The 17,009-nt window shown below is 40.2% G+C and overlaps 1 protein-coding gene across 1 annotated transcript in view; it reads left to right on the top strand.

Annotated features, from left to right (window-relative positions):
• Window positions 1-12,628, top strand: part of wnt4 (Wnt family member 4) — a 28,015-nt gene extending 15,387 nt beyond the window's left edge. Inside the window, 5 exon segments of the mRNA NM_001160439.1 lie at window positions 9,152-9,233; window positions 9,835-9,988; window positions 10,072-10,203; window positions 10,355-10,500; window positions 12,158-12,628. Coding sequence (NP_001153911.1) covers window positions 9,152-9,233; window positions 9,835-9,988; window positions 10,072-10,203; window positions 10,355-10,500; window positions 12,158-12,628 — 985 coding nt within the window.
• The last annotated feature ends 4,381 nt before the right edge of the window (window positions 12,629-17,009 follow it).

The following is a 17,009-nucleotide window of genomic DNA, read 5'->3' on the forward strand; positions in this document are numbered from 1 at the left end:
ATTAGATCACTAGGATATTTTTGTTTTGTGTTTATCTGTTGGAATCTTGACTTTAAAAAAAATATCCTTTAACACCGCTGATGTCACCAGAGACACCTAAATTACACAGACTCTTTGACATATCGTAAATCTTTGATTGTTTACATGATGTACTGAGATCAGCTGAGATCACCAGTGTGAATTTGCCCATCAATGGGCCATTCAGCGACTCCAGTAGCTCATGAGTGGAGTCACACCAGCCTCACAAGTGCCTTTAACCCTTTAACACCAGCGACACCTAATGCGTAAGTCACAACTGCCCTTACAGTTGGATTGGGCTGTCTTCAGGCAAAAAATGGGCAAACCTGTACGGGGCAGACAGGTGGAAAAACTTTAAGATCATAGATGATGCACTGTGCGCAGTGGTTAGCGCTCTTTCCTCACAGTAAGAATGCCCCTGGTTCGAGTCCCGGCTGGGAGACCTGAAACAGAACATCAATGGTGGACCTTTCTGTGTGGGGTTTGCATGTTCTCCCGGTGCTTGCCTGGGTTTTGATCACTGTATGCTAAAAACGCGTTCAAGAACCCAGCTCATTCTTGAACACACATGCCTGGTGTGAACGTAGAGTAAGACTTATTCTGCGGGAAAACTTTACTATCAGTGGTGATGGCGGTGAGGAGGTAATCTGCTGCTACACTGTGTTCCCTGTTTAGAGTTATTTTCAGTATCAGCCTCCCATGATTATGTGTGTTTTAGAGGGAGGTGTGGGGGGGCTGGATGAGAGGTATGGAGCATTCCACCTGGATCATGGCGCTTTCGCAGGCTGATGTGTGTTTGTGTTGCATTACTGGTCGCAGCCTTCACAACACCACTGGCTCCACCGGGGCTTAGGCCCCTAGGATTTGAGCACGCAAACACCAGAGGCCAGAAAGACAGAGGGAGAGATGAGATGAGAGGACACAGCGTGTCTGTGTGTGTGTGTGTGTGTGTGTTTGTGTCCTTCTATGGGTCGACTCCTCTGTAGAGGTGTTTGGTTAACCTCATCTCTGGGAAACGGGTACACACAACAGAATGAAAAGATAAAGCGAGACGGTCGCCCGAGGCCTCCCTTGAACTTTTCCCACACGTTCAAGCACACACATCTCCAGAAAATTACCTGAACAACAGCTTATCCGATGTTTATGAAATGTTTCCAGGGTGAATGTCAGGCCAGCGGGATGGCACGCAGCTGTTCGTGTCCTTGAGTGTGCGGTGCTGCCCGGACGAGGGGCGCGTTTCCGCTGCTGTGTTGAGTTTTATCGCCCAGCTGGATGGCTCGACCCAAACCTAGCGCCCTGCCCAAGGCTACATTAAAGAACAAAGCTGAGTCTAACGCCGCCACATGGCTTTAATGAACGGGAGCACAGCAAATCAGTGCAAGGCAGAGCTAATTTGGATTCATTCACACCGGAAGGGGGGACAAGATCATAAGCAAATTCATCAAACGGGAATTTTAAAAGTTGCTCAATTATCTAAACTAATGTTTTATAATCCTGGACACCCCTCCATGTTCATTCATGAGAGCAGAGACAGCCTCCACTTTCATTTCATCCAGCCGGGTTGAAAATTCAACACTCCAGCTGCTGGATAAATATTTGAAGTTGGTAAATGTTGACAGAAATCCAGGTTTGACTTCGCTGTACATAACTACCACTTACAGTTTTCTGCCATGAGAACAATGCAAACCTTTTTTCTGAATATATATACCGGTAAGCGGTTATGTTCACATGGCCAGTCAGTTTCTGCAATTGAGAAAAGTCTGAGACTGAATGATGGGAGACGACACGAGTTCTGGGTTACGTGTGTTGCCGGACTGAACTCCCGCTGAAGAGGAGAAAATTAAAAAATGCTTTATTCCCTTTCTTGTTGGAAAAATAGAAAATATCAATTTAAGCACTTTAGAAAACATTTTCAAATGAGCAAACATCTCTACAGAGGCCCTAAAGGGATGCAGAAATAAAATTAAAAGAAAATTAGTACTGCTTCCTCGTGTGCACCAATGTTTTTTTTTTACTTCTATGTCCCTTCAGGGATCCATACATCTGAAGGTTAGTTGAGCCAGACGATGTCAGTAAGCAGTGATTGGTCAGAGGCCACATTTCTATGGCAACCACTCTTGTCAATCACGAGTGAGCTTGTCGGAAGTCCAGACCTCTACCACTAAAAGTGTGCTACATGAAATCTACACCTTGTTTTGACGTGAGACCACATACTTTTGAGACATCTGATTGGTCAGGTATAACTTGAATAACTTGCACTAAAGAAAAAATCAGGAAAAAAAACTAGCATTATCAAAAAACATGGTTCATCCGTATCAGAGCAAGAACGGTTATCCTGACCAACAGAATGACTGAGTAATAGTAACTTATTTTTCTATGGAAGTCCATGAGAATTTGGCTTCCTGTTTGGAACATGAAGGGGGAGAGGGGCCTCTGACTTTGAGGAATGTGTCTTAATATTAAAACGGTGGTAAATTCTTGTAATAAATATAGGATGGCTTTAGGAGTTGTAAGTCAGTCAGTGGCTTTGTGAAGGGTGCCCCTTCAAGGTAAAGATCCTCGCCTATCTTCCTCAAACCTTTTTTAGCGCAAGATAATTTTCAGCTGAACAGCACGAGATTTTTTACAAATAATGTGTAATTGAAGGTGATCACATCCAAATGTAATTTTGTGTTTTTAAGCTATAAATTGGTAAAGAAAAAAACGTTTGCCTGTAAAGTTTGAATTGGTTTTGGGGAAGAAGGAACATCCACTCTGACTGCAGCATTTTGTGTCTCTGTAAGAAAGAGAAAATAAATGTTGATTTAGTGTTAAAAATGTAAAGTTAGGATGTTATAAAAATTGGAAGTTTGGTCCGGATTAGTTAGCTTTCTCTAACAGAAGCTTTGTTTGGAAGTGTTTCTGCTCACCTGAAGTCTGTCTCACCTGCAGGTGATGCAGTTTACAGCGTGAAAGCAGACAGATTATCTAACAAAATTAGAGAGCCTAAGTGAACACAGGTGGGCAGAGACACAAGCCCCTTTTCCATCATGTACTAAGAAAGAACCTAGCATATGGTGTTCACACAGGTCTGTCGCTACCTGATGTTAACTGCAGTTGGAAGAGGCTTGGTGTGAAATGTCAAAGTGGAGCGAATGACGTGAATCTTGCTTCAGGCTTTTTCTTTCACAGCTCTATTCTGATAAACGACAGACTTGGTTTCATAGAATTCCATCCGGGCGCACACCGCCATCATAGTTGGTAACCCTCTCCTTCATGACCAATTTTGAAACGGTTGGTACTTCCACGTTTTGAAAGGGACGTCATCCATATGTCACTCCCAAAGCCAAGTCTTTTTTTCAAGTTGTTTAACCTTTGGCACGTGTTGTCAAAGGTGGTGCGTTTTGTACATAGAGCCCAAAAACAGACTTGAAATCTTTTATACCGACATGTGAAAGCGAGAGTTTTGAACGCGGAAGCTCAAAACACGCATATACTCACACTTACATAGACTTTTCATTGCAAGTGGCGGCTTGAATGCCAGTTTTGGGGGCCAGTGTGAATGTAGCATCAAGAAACCCATTTTAAAAAAAAGGAGAAAAAAAAGAAATTGAAAATATCGCATGATAAGAGGCTACAGAGACAAAAATGGAAGAATTGAAGCTGTTTCACAATGAAAGTCAACATTAGGGGGCGACTTTGGTTCAGATAGAAGGCGCTCAAGTTGTGATTGAGGATAGTAAGCTCAGTTCCCTCACTGCCCACCCATGTGCTGAAGTGTCCTTGGGCAAGACACAGTGGCCTGGCTTTTACTGGTGCCTGAACCCGTGAGTGAAGGGTTGACTTGGATGTCAACAACATAGTACTTTGGAACTCACAGAAATGCAAAGTGAAGAATTTCAAAGTGATTCCAAGCTGGACTGAAGGCCCAGAAAAGGACTTTAGTACAGGACTTATGTGATCTGATTTCATAATGATCAAAACTGATTAAAAAAAAAAGAGCTACGGAAATTCAATCAATTTAAATGTTCCCATTTTCCAAATAGAGAGGGAATAAAATGTTGTTTTTGGGAAGAAATTTTTAAAAAAGGTCAGGTTTAAAAGTAATTCCAAGATTTTGTGCTTGTCCACTGCAATTTGAAGAATGTGAATATAAAAAGAAGTTAATTTGGATATTTTCAGGACAACTACCGGTACTTGTTAGGAAGTTACAGTCATACATGTGGTTTGTAATTGAGTAATTGAGTGGGGACCTCTGGGGGGGGTGATGTGCATGTATAGCTGAGTGTCATCTGCAAAAGAACGAACTATAATTTATGAATTTATGTTGGTTTATGAATGGGGGGGGGGGGGGGAACAGAAATAACAAATAAAAACCACCAGACCCAACAAAAAAATCACCAAAAATATTATCTGTTATAAATTACTTCCTGATTTGATTGCAAGTCCAACTTTAACACGTTTTTAATGATAATACATCCACTATTTTTGCAGTCAGAGAAAAACATGAAATAATAGACTCTTGTTGACCTTTTCTCACAACCACTATTTTGCTCAAATATAATTTTTGAAAAAGGGAAATTGAAAGAAAAACACACCTTTTTAAACAGTAGGAGTTCTAGTTTAACTTAGAGGTAATTTTTCTTGTATTTTTACACTTAATGAATTTAGGTGAGGTATGTAAAATACAAGTGTGTGTACTTCAGCATGTGAGAAAATGGAGCTGCAGTTGCAGTGCAGACAGTTGCATAAATAAAGCATCTATGCCACTGTAACGCGCTCTCCTTCATCCTGTCATGCTGCCTCATCACACTTTGGTGTTTCTGGAAAAAATTGGTGGGTTATTATTATTTTTCCCTTTATTTTTGAAGCACCACTCAGGCTCCTGAGCCGTGTAACACTTGTACTATCCTAGGCACTTTACCATTGGGAGTTGGGTCATCTAGACCCACTAGACAGTGGGCTGAACCTTTTTTCTTCAATGATTTGTGATCTTCACTGGTGTCCATGGATTACATGAAATTTTCCACCTTTATCCACCTTTGTCATGGTAGGGAGAACACGTCAATGTAAGGGTGGGGTCATCTAAGATAGCACAAGGGTTAAACACACTGGAGAAGCTACATTTAGCAATGTCGAAAATGAACAGCACTTTATTTTAGAACCTTAGTGGTTAGGACACATTCGTTCTATTAATTTCCTTATACCAAAAAGTATTTTGTTGTGGAAATCAGACAATGTTGACTTTAAGAAAAAATTAATTTACCAAAATAAAAGCACTTTGAATTTGCTTGGGTAAAAGCAACTTATATATGAGACACAGTTGCAGTGCTTAACATTGTGATCATTAGATAAAATGAAATGTGCTATTTTGTTACGTTGAAAGGCGTAATAATATTCAGATAGAGTTTTTGTACGTCAAACTCTTGAAAAAAAAGAAAAGAAAATGTGTTCCGGTACAATATCCCAACATGTATCGTACCGTGGGATGCGTATCAGGATACGTATGGTATCACCAGCCTTCTGCCGATACACACCCCTAGTTGTAATATCCGACATCATATTTAAATACGTGTTTTTTTCTGCAGATGATGTTTTGTAAAGCCCAAACTGTTTGGATTCTCACTAGTAAATATTCGTTCATTAATCGGCATAAAACGTTTGGTTTAAATCAATTATTTAAGGGGTCAAGATGGGTATCTCAACTTTCGGGTTTTATCTCCAGTTTTGTGCACATTTATTATTAGTTCATCACATTCAGACTTCTTTTTGTTTTTCCTGTGATCCGTTGTGGTTTGTGGAGGTCTTCTGCCCAAGCTGTAAGATGTTATTTTAATGTAAAATAAAACTTCAGTAGCTCAATCATAAATATGAAAGTGTTTTTTCTTTGATTTGAGGAGTTTGTCACAGATTCTCCCTCAGACTCTAAGTCGTGGCTCTGAGGGTGAACCTGTGTGGAGATGAGGTGGTGGAGTGGCACAGAGTGGGTTATCACAGTGATGAGTGTTTTATGTTGGCTCTGTCTGAAAGAGAGGTCCATCAAAGACACAAAGAAAAAAAGGAAGGATTATCTGAACTGTTGAGGGATGGCAATGAGAGGCTAAGGGAGCCATTTGACTTTAGCAGTAATAAAAATATCCTGGTAATAAAAATACCCCAGTGAAGGACTGTAAAATGAGAGAGGCTGAGGCTTTAATGAGGAAATGAAAAATTTCTTTGTCACAACAGGGATCATGCAATGACAAAACATATAAAGAAAAACTTGGAGTTGTGTTCAAAGGTAGTGGAATGATTTTGAAAATGCAAAATTTAGAAATATCTTATGAATGATAAATGCAGTATTTGCATTCATGGACACCAGTGAAGCTCACAAATCATTGAAGAAAAAAGGTTCAGCGCACTGTGTTGTGGGGTCCAGATGACCCCACTCCTAACGTTAAAGCTCCTTGGATAGGACAAGGGTTAAAATCAAAACATGACTTGTTTTTTCATAGCTAGAAGTAAATACAGGCATACAGGACATAATATAGGTTGACATTTGTGCTTACTTTGCTATCAGTAGTTAAAAGTTAAAGGAAGCGTTACAAGAATCTGCAGAGTATGAATTTATTTTTGAATGTATGAATATATTTTTGAATGAATGGATATATTTTTTCACTCTTTTTATATATTCTTTCTTTTTAACTACACTATGTCCCCATTTAGAGGTTTTATTCCTTTGACGTAAACCCCAAAACGAGAGCTTAGTGTCTGAGATGGACAGCTGTCCAGAGTCCTGAAGACTTGATGCAGGCAGGGAGGGTTGCTTGTTTGCATCTGGGTCTATTTGTACAAAATAGTTTAAATAGTTTAAAAAAAAGAAAAAGGGAAAAAGCTTTAGACTTTATGGTCAAACAGTGTGGGCGTAACAAAATGTTTGCACCAAATTCCCTACAGTAGAGGAAAGTAAGGTAATATACAAAGAAACTGCACGAATTGTTTATTCATTTGTTTAATTTTTTATGATCCACTTTTTAGTCTTACTGTTAGGTTTTACGATAAATCACTTAGTCCACAAATTTTGTAATTTATTTATTTTAAATTCTGAATTTACAAAAAAATATATTTATAATATGTTTGAAGAAATCCTTAATTCTATGTCAGTTTCTTTTCTCTTAGTGGAATATAGAACAGAGATACAATATTTGCGCCGAGTCAAAAAGAAAACTTGCATTGCTTCATATCTAGTCTGTTAAAAAAGAAGACACAATCTGAGATTTTTTTTTTGGCAACCTACAGAAAGTTTTAACAAGCCTTCCTGTATTAAAAGCTATTCGAATCGTTCATGGAGTGGATTATGGAACACATACAAATGTACTGCTTTTAACCCTTGTGCTATCTTAAATGACCCCACCATCACATTGATGTGTTCTCCCTACCATGACAAAGGTGGATAAAGGTGGAAGATTTCATGTAATCCATGGACACCAGTGAAGATCACAAAAAATTGAAGAAAAAAGGTTCAGCGCACTGTCTAGTGGGTCTAGATGACCCAACTCCCAACGTTAAAGTGCCTAGGATAGCACAAGGGTTACAGTCGGGTTTATTGAAATTATGGGAACTAGTGAAACTTGAAACAGCACTCATCATGTTTAAAGCCAGAAATAACTTACTTCCAGTAAACATACAACAAATGTTCAAGGACAGAGATGGGGCTTCGAGTTAGAAAAACAGCTGAAATTCAAAAACAGTGCCTTCGTACAACAACAAGAAGAAAATGTGCTTATCAATTTGTGGTGTGGATTTATGGAACTGGTTGGATGAAGGTTCAAAACAAAGCAAAAGTTTACATGTTTTCAAAAAAACATACAAAATGTCAGTGATGGAACTTTACAAAGCTCGAAATGATCAATAAAAACAAAAAATTGCCACTTCTGCATAGGTGCTATACAGAAGGTAAGTTGAATTTTATGACGGGAGAATAAAACTATAAATAGAAATATGCACAACATCAGACGTTGTCATACAAGCTACCCACTCCTGTTTACGCAGTTGTTTTGTTTTATTTGACTAGTTTTTAACTCTTGTGTCTATTTTTATTTGGGTTTGTGTTTGAAATAAGGAAGATTTTGTGGGTTTTTTTTAGCAAAGGTTACTGTAAATTGTCTCTCATTTTGTGTATCAAACTACCAAACTTTAGTATATATATTAAACAGCTGAATAGTATTTTTTATGTCTGGATACACCAGTCCAACTTTTTGTGGTGATTTTTGATGCTTAATTCTTTAAATTTAGCTTTTTAGCCTCAGCACTTAGCTTTGAAAAAAATAACAAACAAAATAAGATTGAAATCAAAGTGTAACATAATTTCATAAAGACTTTTATGAATATTTTTGAGTGTGTTTGTTAGCTATTTTTTTAAATCAATTTTGACTCTAAAAGTCTTTAAAATGGCAGAAAACTTTTAATATCGAGGCCTACATCAAGCCATTTTTATTCCTGTTTTACGTCTGACTCTAAATAAATTAAGGCGTCATATTTCGTTCTGCCTTTTTCTAAATGGTTTATAATATGTCAAGCAGCTGTCAGTCATTCTGGCTAAAAAACGTTATGATCCAGGATTTACGATAAAAAACAACTTCTTTCTATAGTGTTTCATAAAAATGTGTTATAGTGGATTCTCATTTTAAAAACCTTTAAAAGGGTGAAGACAAAGCTATTTCTGTTGTGCGTCACATAAAACCCGTGTCATGTCTAATTGGGAGCGAACACAAGCCTTTTGTTTGAGAAAAACAACGTTAGCTTTAGACGCAACATGTGCTAAACCGCTGCATGAGCAGCAGACACCACATGAGAAAGCCTATTTCTGTAAGGTGCAGCTGGAACTTCAGATATGAGGTATGAGTGGTAGGGTCAGAGTATTCTGACTGATACCACTTTCTCACACTTCCTGGGAGTGTGCATGTGGGTGCACCTCCCTGACCTGTCTGGCCTGTAGGCGATATGTTTGATAAGCCACTTTACCTCATCTTATTGTCATTACAACCCAGACATCTTTCAAAAACCTTCGCACAGTGCCACTAGAACCAAAACTTTTCACAGGGGTTCATAGAGTTTGCAGTTTGTTGTTGTTAACGTGTAATGCAATAATATGAGGGTTTTATATTTTTTTTAGGTACCTGGCCAAGCTCTCATCGGTGGGAAGTATCAGGGACGAGGAAACGTGCGAAAGGTTACGAGGCCTCATCCAAAGACAGGTAGAAACTTTGATGGGAATATTGTGATTCTCGGATTTTGCTAGAAAGCACCTAGTTGGGTGTGTTGTGAAAACACCTCATGTACACAAAGGAAGGCCAATGTGACTCAACAAGGTCAATTTTGTTTGGAGCCCTCAAAATCAGTGAGCATGTTCTTTCTGGCCATTCTGATTCGCTTAGCACAGTGACATCACAAAACCACATCCGACAATAAAAACAAAGGCCGTTGGTTCTTTTCTTTAACCTTATCACCGGAGATGTCACTAGCCCTTGTGCCATCCTGTGGGGTCCAGATGACCCCACCCTTTTTGCCACACCCCTGCACTGTGTGCCGGCCCATCTGGCATTTCAAGAATGTTGCACATTTTTTATTTGTTTTTTACAATACTAATGGCACCTTAGCTCAAAGAACTGCAGGTTTAACATTAATAACCATAATAAAAATGGAAATGTTAATCTTTTTATTTGTATTGGCCTTCCACTCCACTGTTGTCATGTGACCCCTTCTTTAGCAGAGTAACATGAAAATCCAATTTTCGGGCATGGAAAATACCCTTCAGTTGATTCTTTGACTAACACAACCCCTTTGTGCCGGCTTTAGGTTCAGATCTGTAAGCGTAGCGTGGAGGTGATGGATGCAGTCCGCAGAGGCGCTCAGCTAGCTATCGACGAGTGTCAGTTCCAGTTTCGCAACCGCCGATGGAACTGCTCTACGCTGGAGACTCTGCCTGTGTTCAGCAAAGCCATCACCCAGGGTAGGATTATACTTCCAAACTGTTTTACCTGTCAGAATTCCATTCTGCTAGACGCCAAGCTCTTCTTTCTCTGTGGGTGTTAGGCACCCGAGAGGCGGCCTTTGTGTATGCCATCTCAGCAGCCAGTGTGGCATTTGCGGTCACAAGGGCCTGCAGCAGTGGAGAGCTGGAAAAATGTGGCTGTGACCACAATGTGCATGGAGTCAGTCCAGAGGGTAGGTCAACTCTTTCACACAAATAAAAAAGGAGTAACATTTTCAATACCTACTCTCAGTAGTCGCATGTTACTTTTTCCATTTTATATTTTTTCTGCACATATTATGAAACTCTCCCTATTAACTGCTTTCTGACCGTTTCTTGTCACAGGGTTCCAGTGGTCCGGTTGCAGTGATAACATTGCTTACGGAGTTGCCTTCTCTCAGTCCTTCGTTGATGTGAGGGAGAGGAGTAAAGGAGGCCAGTCCTCCAGCCAGGCCCTCATGAACCTGCACAACAATGAGGCGGGGAGAAAGGTAGCAAAGAATCTCAATCTACCTTCAATCCATCCTGAATAATAATATATATAATCCATAAATGGAAACGATACGATTCAACAGGATCCAGTTGAAACCATGGTATAGTCACTGTACAGGAGTTGTGGGTTTTTGGGTTGCCGAACTTGTGGAGGGTCATGGCCAGTTTAAAGTGCATCTTAAGGGAAGCTCAGGTTAATCTCACAGTTCCCTTGAGAGTTGGGTTGGAACATACCGTTGTCGTGCGTGTTAAGTGTATCGTGAAGTATTCACACACTTATGACACACAAATGATGTTAACATATATTCTAGTTGTTAGTAGAACAGTAGTCACAATTGCCCTTACAGGTAAATATGAGGGTAAACATAAAATAAAAAGGGTAAACCTGTACGGGGCACACAAGGAACACATGATCATGTTCTCACATGAACAGTACTCCATGAGCAGTCCACCAGATTTGGTAGGATGTTGAAAACATGACATGCCTGGGTCCAACCTACTTTACCCTTTTCATCATTGATTTTACTGCACAGTTGGAGATGCATTCTTGGGTTGTTTCGGAGAACGTTCAGGAACTGTAATCAAGGAGAATGTGGTGATTTTTTTTTCCAGTTTTTGAGTTTTTTTAACATTCGCTTCAATTTGTGGCTTGCTTTATGTTGAAAAAAATACGGATAAAAGTTTTTACTCTATGGGCTCAACGAGTGGTCTACGACCATGCTGTTTCGTACAGATTTGCCCATTTTGGTAGAAAGTCTGTATATTCTTTTATGTCGGATCTCCTCAAGCTATTCTTAGCTTTTTTCTTTGATCTTCTTGCTATAGAAATTTGTTTGTAGCAGAGCGTATGCTCCTGCGCACGCAGACTGTTTGATCACCGAACAGTTGAGCACATGCGTTTGCATTTTTTTTTCAAATGGTCTACAGCCTAATGCTTAATTTGACCAGAAATGCAGGAATTCTTTGAGTCTCCGATGACAGCAGTCATTTTGGGGGGTTAAATCCAAAGACTGATTTCCACTGGTCCATCAGTGGGTTATCTACGTTGCAGTGACACAAAAAAAGAGGAAGTTCCTTAACCAATGTTTACATCACCTCCATCATGTCTGCGTCTGAAGTCCATCTCTCTACATTGCAATGCAATCTTCATGTAGGAGTTCTGTTTCCAGTCCGCTGATGTCTCAATGTCGCAGCAAAAAGCCGGAGAAATGGGAGACAGGTCTGGGTTTCAAAATAAAACTTTATAACATTTTATTTTAGGTTTAAGGTAACGCAATAATGCACCTAAACACAGCAGATAACAGCTGCGTTCAATTTCGCCAAGGGTGACAAAAGTTTAATTTTGGAAGTACAAAAGCATAACATCACCTCTGACACAACACATGCATTTGACAAAGACTTGGTGAGGAAGGAGAGGGTACTACCGACACAGGGTGGCAGAACACACCACTCCTCCGGAAGCCGGGGGGGGGGACTGTACAATGTAAACTAACTGACGGTCAAGAGACAGACTCTTACCATCGTTGCCACAAACTCCCACGCAGCACAACCGAGATGCACTGCAGATGGGCCAGTGTAAATTTGGGGTTGGGATCAAAATAGTTAGACACACATACTGTTCAAAGTGTTTTCAGCTACCTCTTCTTTTCTCCACAGGCCATCCTGTCCAACATGCGTGTCGAGTGCAAGTGTCATGGAGTGTCTGGGTCCTGTGAGGTGAAGACCTGCTGGAAAGCAATGCCTCCATTTCGCAAAGTGGGCAACGTAATCAAGGAAAAGTTTGATGGTGCCACTGAGGTGGAGCAGCGCAAGGTGGGCTCAACCAAAGTCCTGGTGCCTCGCAATTCCCAGTTTAAACCACACACAGACGAAGACCTGGTCTACCTGCAACCAAGTCCGGATTTCTGCGACTTCGATCCGCGCACGCCGGGCATGCTGGGGACTGTGGGCCGCCAATGTAACAGAACATCTAAAGCCATTGATGGCTGCGAGCTGATGTGCTGCGGCCGAGGCTTCCAGACGCAGGAAGTGGAGGTGGTGGACAGGTGTAGCTGCAAGTTCCACTGGTGCTGTTATGTCAAATGCAAACAGTGCCGCAAAATAGTGGAGATCCACACGTGTCGGTGATGCATGTGGGGGCGCAGAGGCCACTGCTGACGGACAGAACCGATGCCTGAGGCTTCTCCTTCTAAAACTCCTTGTTCTCCGTCTTTTAAAACCATCCCACCCACACATCAAGAAACACTGAGTTGGGTTGAAGGTTGTCCCGTCCATTTTGAAGATCATGGCTATCAGTAAATGAAACGTCAGGCTGATTCTTTGCCAGTTGAGTACATTTTTTACTTCCTGTCTGTCTTATGCTCATATCGGGTTAGTCACTGATGGTTTTTTGTGTTTTTGTAATGTTTAACTTATTTGCTGAGACTGAGGACAAAATCATAAACAGAATAGCTATGCATAAACTGGACGAATAGCTTAGCAGTCGAAGGTTGAGTCTGATGGAGGAGCTGGGGTCAAGAGGTGGGTCACCTGCCCTCTGGGCTTGATGTTGCTGCTGCTGCTACTGCTGCTTTGGGGACTCGATTGAAGTGCTGGATGTCAAAGAAGGAGGAAAAAGAAAAGCAGTTGAAAAACCTTTGGTTTCTCTGCTCCGCCGAGGACCAGCCCAGCTGTTTCTCCTCTACATTGCCCTGATGCTGCTCACCTCTCAAGCTCACAGTCCTCCTCTACAAGGGAGGATGATGTTGAACAAAGCCACTGTAGGCTCTTCTTTGCCTTTTCTAGTCACACAAATAAACACAATTAGCGAACATCACTGTATTCATTGTTTTGAAAAAAAAAATTCCATGAAAATATGGTGTTTTCTTCAAATGTGGTCACCATCTCCATCATTCAAAACTGTGCTGCATGAAGCCCCTATAGGGCCCATGCAGACATTTACATTTATACTCCTGTTTTTTCCTGCAAAAGATTTTTTTTTAACAAACATGTTTGTCAACCTATGACACAAAACTGATAAGGAAAGAATATGCTAATCATATTCTTCTTAGGGTATGATAATGCTAATGATAGCATCTCAACGTTGGCATTAAAGAGCAACTCTCATTTTGGGTTTTCCCTAAATGTTAAGCATTACAGTTTTTTTAGCAAAATTTAAATATTACACAGTATTATGCAATATATAAATATATGCAATTGAAATGGAAAAGATTGCACATTTCACAATTATATCCAGCTGGAAAACTAAAAATGCCTCAGAATGCTGTATAGTGTGCTTTTATTTTGGAAAAACATTTTTAAAAAAAGATTGCATCTTTGTCTCAAAATCATGCAGTGTGTTCACGTTGGAGCATTATGCCGCCGAAGATATAATGTAGTTTTATGAGACACGTTGAGGCTATGATTATTTAAGTTTGAATGTTGACCCTGGACTTTATCTTCCTACCTGCACCTATTATCTGACCCAGGATTCATGGTCGACACTTTCTTCACCAAACAAAATATAAGCTGCTAATACTAACTCAATTAGCGGTTCTAATGAATGTTTATCATAGAATAGTTAAACATTTGTTCATTTATCCCGAGCTGCATGGTGGCTCTTGCCTCATAACAAGAAGGCCACAGGCCCTGGGGTTCAAGCCAGGGGGGACCTGAAACAGAATCACCAATGAGGGACCTTTCTGTGTGGAGTTTGCATGTTTGTTGCATGTATGGGTTTTCTCTACAGAAAAAAACATGCTTCATAGGTAAATTGTCCCTATAGCTGTAAAGGGTGCTGTGGCCTTGCGTCACACTGGTGACCCTGTCCCGGATATACTCTGGCTTCGCCCACGCGCATAGGCTCCAACAGCCACGTAACCCCGAAAGGGATGAATGTTGCTGTGTTTTTGTCAGTATTAAAAAAACATTTGCTTTGCATGATTTCATGGTAAATTGAACGCACATGTGGCATTGTATGGTCCGCAGGGCCCGCCCACGCTGCTCCCTTTGACCCGCACTTATTGGCTGAGCAGCTGCTCCACGCCTCTCACTCTCTTCTTCTGCCCCTGCAGAGCTGCATGTTTCATTTTACCGTATTTTACGGACTATAAGTCGCTCCGGAGTATAAGTCGCACCAGCCCAGAAATGCATTATAAAGTAGAAAAAAACAAAGATAAGTCGCACTGGACTGTAAGTCGCATTTTGACGGGAAATTTATTTGACAAAATCTGGGACCAAGAACTAATAACTTTCAAAACCTCATATGACACAATCATAGCAGTTTATCTCATAATCTCACAGTAATTCTTTCTCAAACCTATTTATTTATTCTTTTCATGAAGCATCATTTGCCAACTAATACTCTGTTTTCATCCTGTATTTGTCGAAACATTTGTCCTTTTTTATTGCATTTCTGAATCTATGAAATCATTGGAAAATAAAATATTATGTTGTTAGCCTTCAAGATCTTACTGTAAAAAAAAGTTTGCTGATTCTCTGAGTCACTTAACATACTCTTAACACTTAGCATACAAAGCATACATCAAATTGACCCAGGAACATCATCTCTCTTCCTCACAAGTGAACATAACAGGAGGGTTAACAATGTATTTATTTCAATTTATTTCTAATATAAGTCGGTGCGGAGTATAAGTCGCACCCCTTGCCAAACTATGAAAAAAAGGGCAACTTATAGTCCGGAAAATACGGTAATTAAAAAAAAAAAATCCCAACTTTTCTGTTGGTTTTATCTCCAAAGCAACCATTTTGTTTTTTGGTCGCCTAGGGGTTATGAACATGTCTATGTAAATTTTAGAAGACTTGGCAGACGTATTTTTTTGGATTTCCTTGGCAACTGAGACAATGCGGTCCAAATTGACAAACTTTTCCAAAGTAGCTTCGCAGTGATGCTCGAGGCGTTAGGAGATAATAGATTGAAATTCCTAGGAGGAGTTTAAATTTGTAGAAGGTACTAAAGGTAATTTTCTTTTGAAAATTCAAGATGGCAGCCTCTTCCCAAAGTCTATGGTCAATGAGCTGTAGACACAACCTGGTGGAATGTTTGTGGGACAATTCGTGAAGATCACTTGGACAAAGGTTTAACCCTAAGTCACTATGGCTCTTCCCTAAAAAAACATATTAGAACACCACTAAAGCTTCAAATGCCCAACAATTGGAGCAATAGGGAAGACCCAAAAGGATAGGGAAGCAATTCGGATTCGTACAGTTTGCTAGCTTCTAGCTAGCCTTGCTTTTTGCCGTCATGGTTTTCTGTCATATCAGATGTTGATGGTTATCTATTCTAAAGGGAATCCATTCCCCTTGTAATGAGAGGGATAATTCCATTTACACAAAAACAAATGGGTGCTTGTTACTTCTTGTAAATCTGTTTTAGCTGTCATCCAATTGTAGCATTGTTTGGATATTAAACTCAGTTGTCAACTTGAGAGTTGCTCTTTAACTTTCTAGCAATAATTCACAAATAACGATAATAATCTACAAATAATGATAAACACAATGTCGTTGTTCAGAATCAGCTTTCATTGATTGGCACATGTGTTTGCAGAGAATTACTGACACAATCCTTTATTTTATCCAGTGGCTACATGGTTAGGCAGTTGCACAAAGGGTATTGCCCACACTGGATGAAGTTTATTGTGTACCCTGGAAATTGAACTGATTTCCCGTGTGGCAGTACTGCACTGCCAATCGTGCTGACCTGTTGTAAATATCACATATAACCCGTGGAAGTGGACAAAAGTTTATCTAAAGTGCGTTTGTGGTCAAGGAGGGCCACTGGTTCCATCATAGGTTTGTTTAGTTCAAACCTCACTAATACAAACGTATCAGCAATGCTAGCAAATAGTCAAATGCATGATCATCGTGCATGTCGACTAAAGCACTTTGTCTTCAGGCACACGTAGAGCCTACAGCCACACACGCACACAAAAACATACCACAAACAGAGTGTTCATACTTCTCTCGGGACCTCCTGTCTTGTACCATAAAGCCAAGCTTTCCTGTAATATCATGCTTTCATTATAGAGACATGCTGTAGATCTGTACAGGCTTTTACACTGAAGAACACTGTAATGCCTATGAATGTACATTAATACTGACCATAAGCAATGTTAAAATGCATGTTGTTACATGTTCCATATTTTTAAAAAAAGTGTTTTTTGTGTGGGAGAAAGAAAAAAACACCAAAAAAGAGAGAGAGAAAGCCGATCATGTTTCCCCACCGAACTCAGAAAGACAGTCAGGAAGCCATGCTGACAGACATTCACATATTTCAATAAATTCATCCATTCCCACGTCTTCAGATGCATTATTACAAAGCCACAGTTTACACTCTACCCATGTGTGTGTCTGCATGAGAAACTCTTGAGGTCCCTCTCTGCTCCCCTGACAACCATAAATATAAATTACTTGTAGTATGTCAGCCGTGTATTTCCTGTGGCACTTGGAACCTGCTCGTCTGGTTTCGGAGCCGGCCCCCCTGGGTTTCAGAGACCGCCTGATTGCATTT

The sequence above is a fragment of the Oryzias latipes genome, chromosome 5 (genome assembly GCF_002234675.1).
Source record: "Oryzias latipes chromosome 5, ASM223467v1".
Classification (NCBI taxonomy): domain Eukaryota; kingdom Metazoa; phylum Chordata; class Actinopteri; order Beloniformes; family Adrianichthyidae; genus Oryzias; species Oryzias latipes.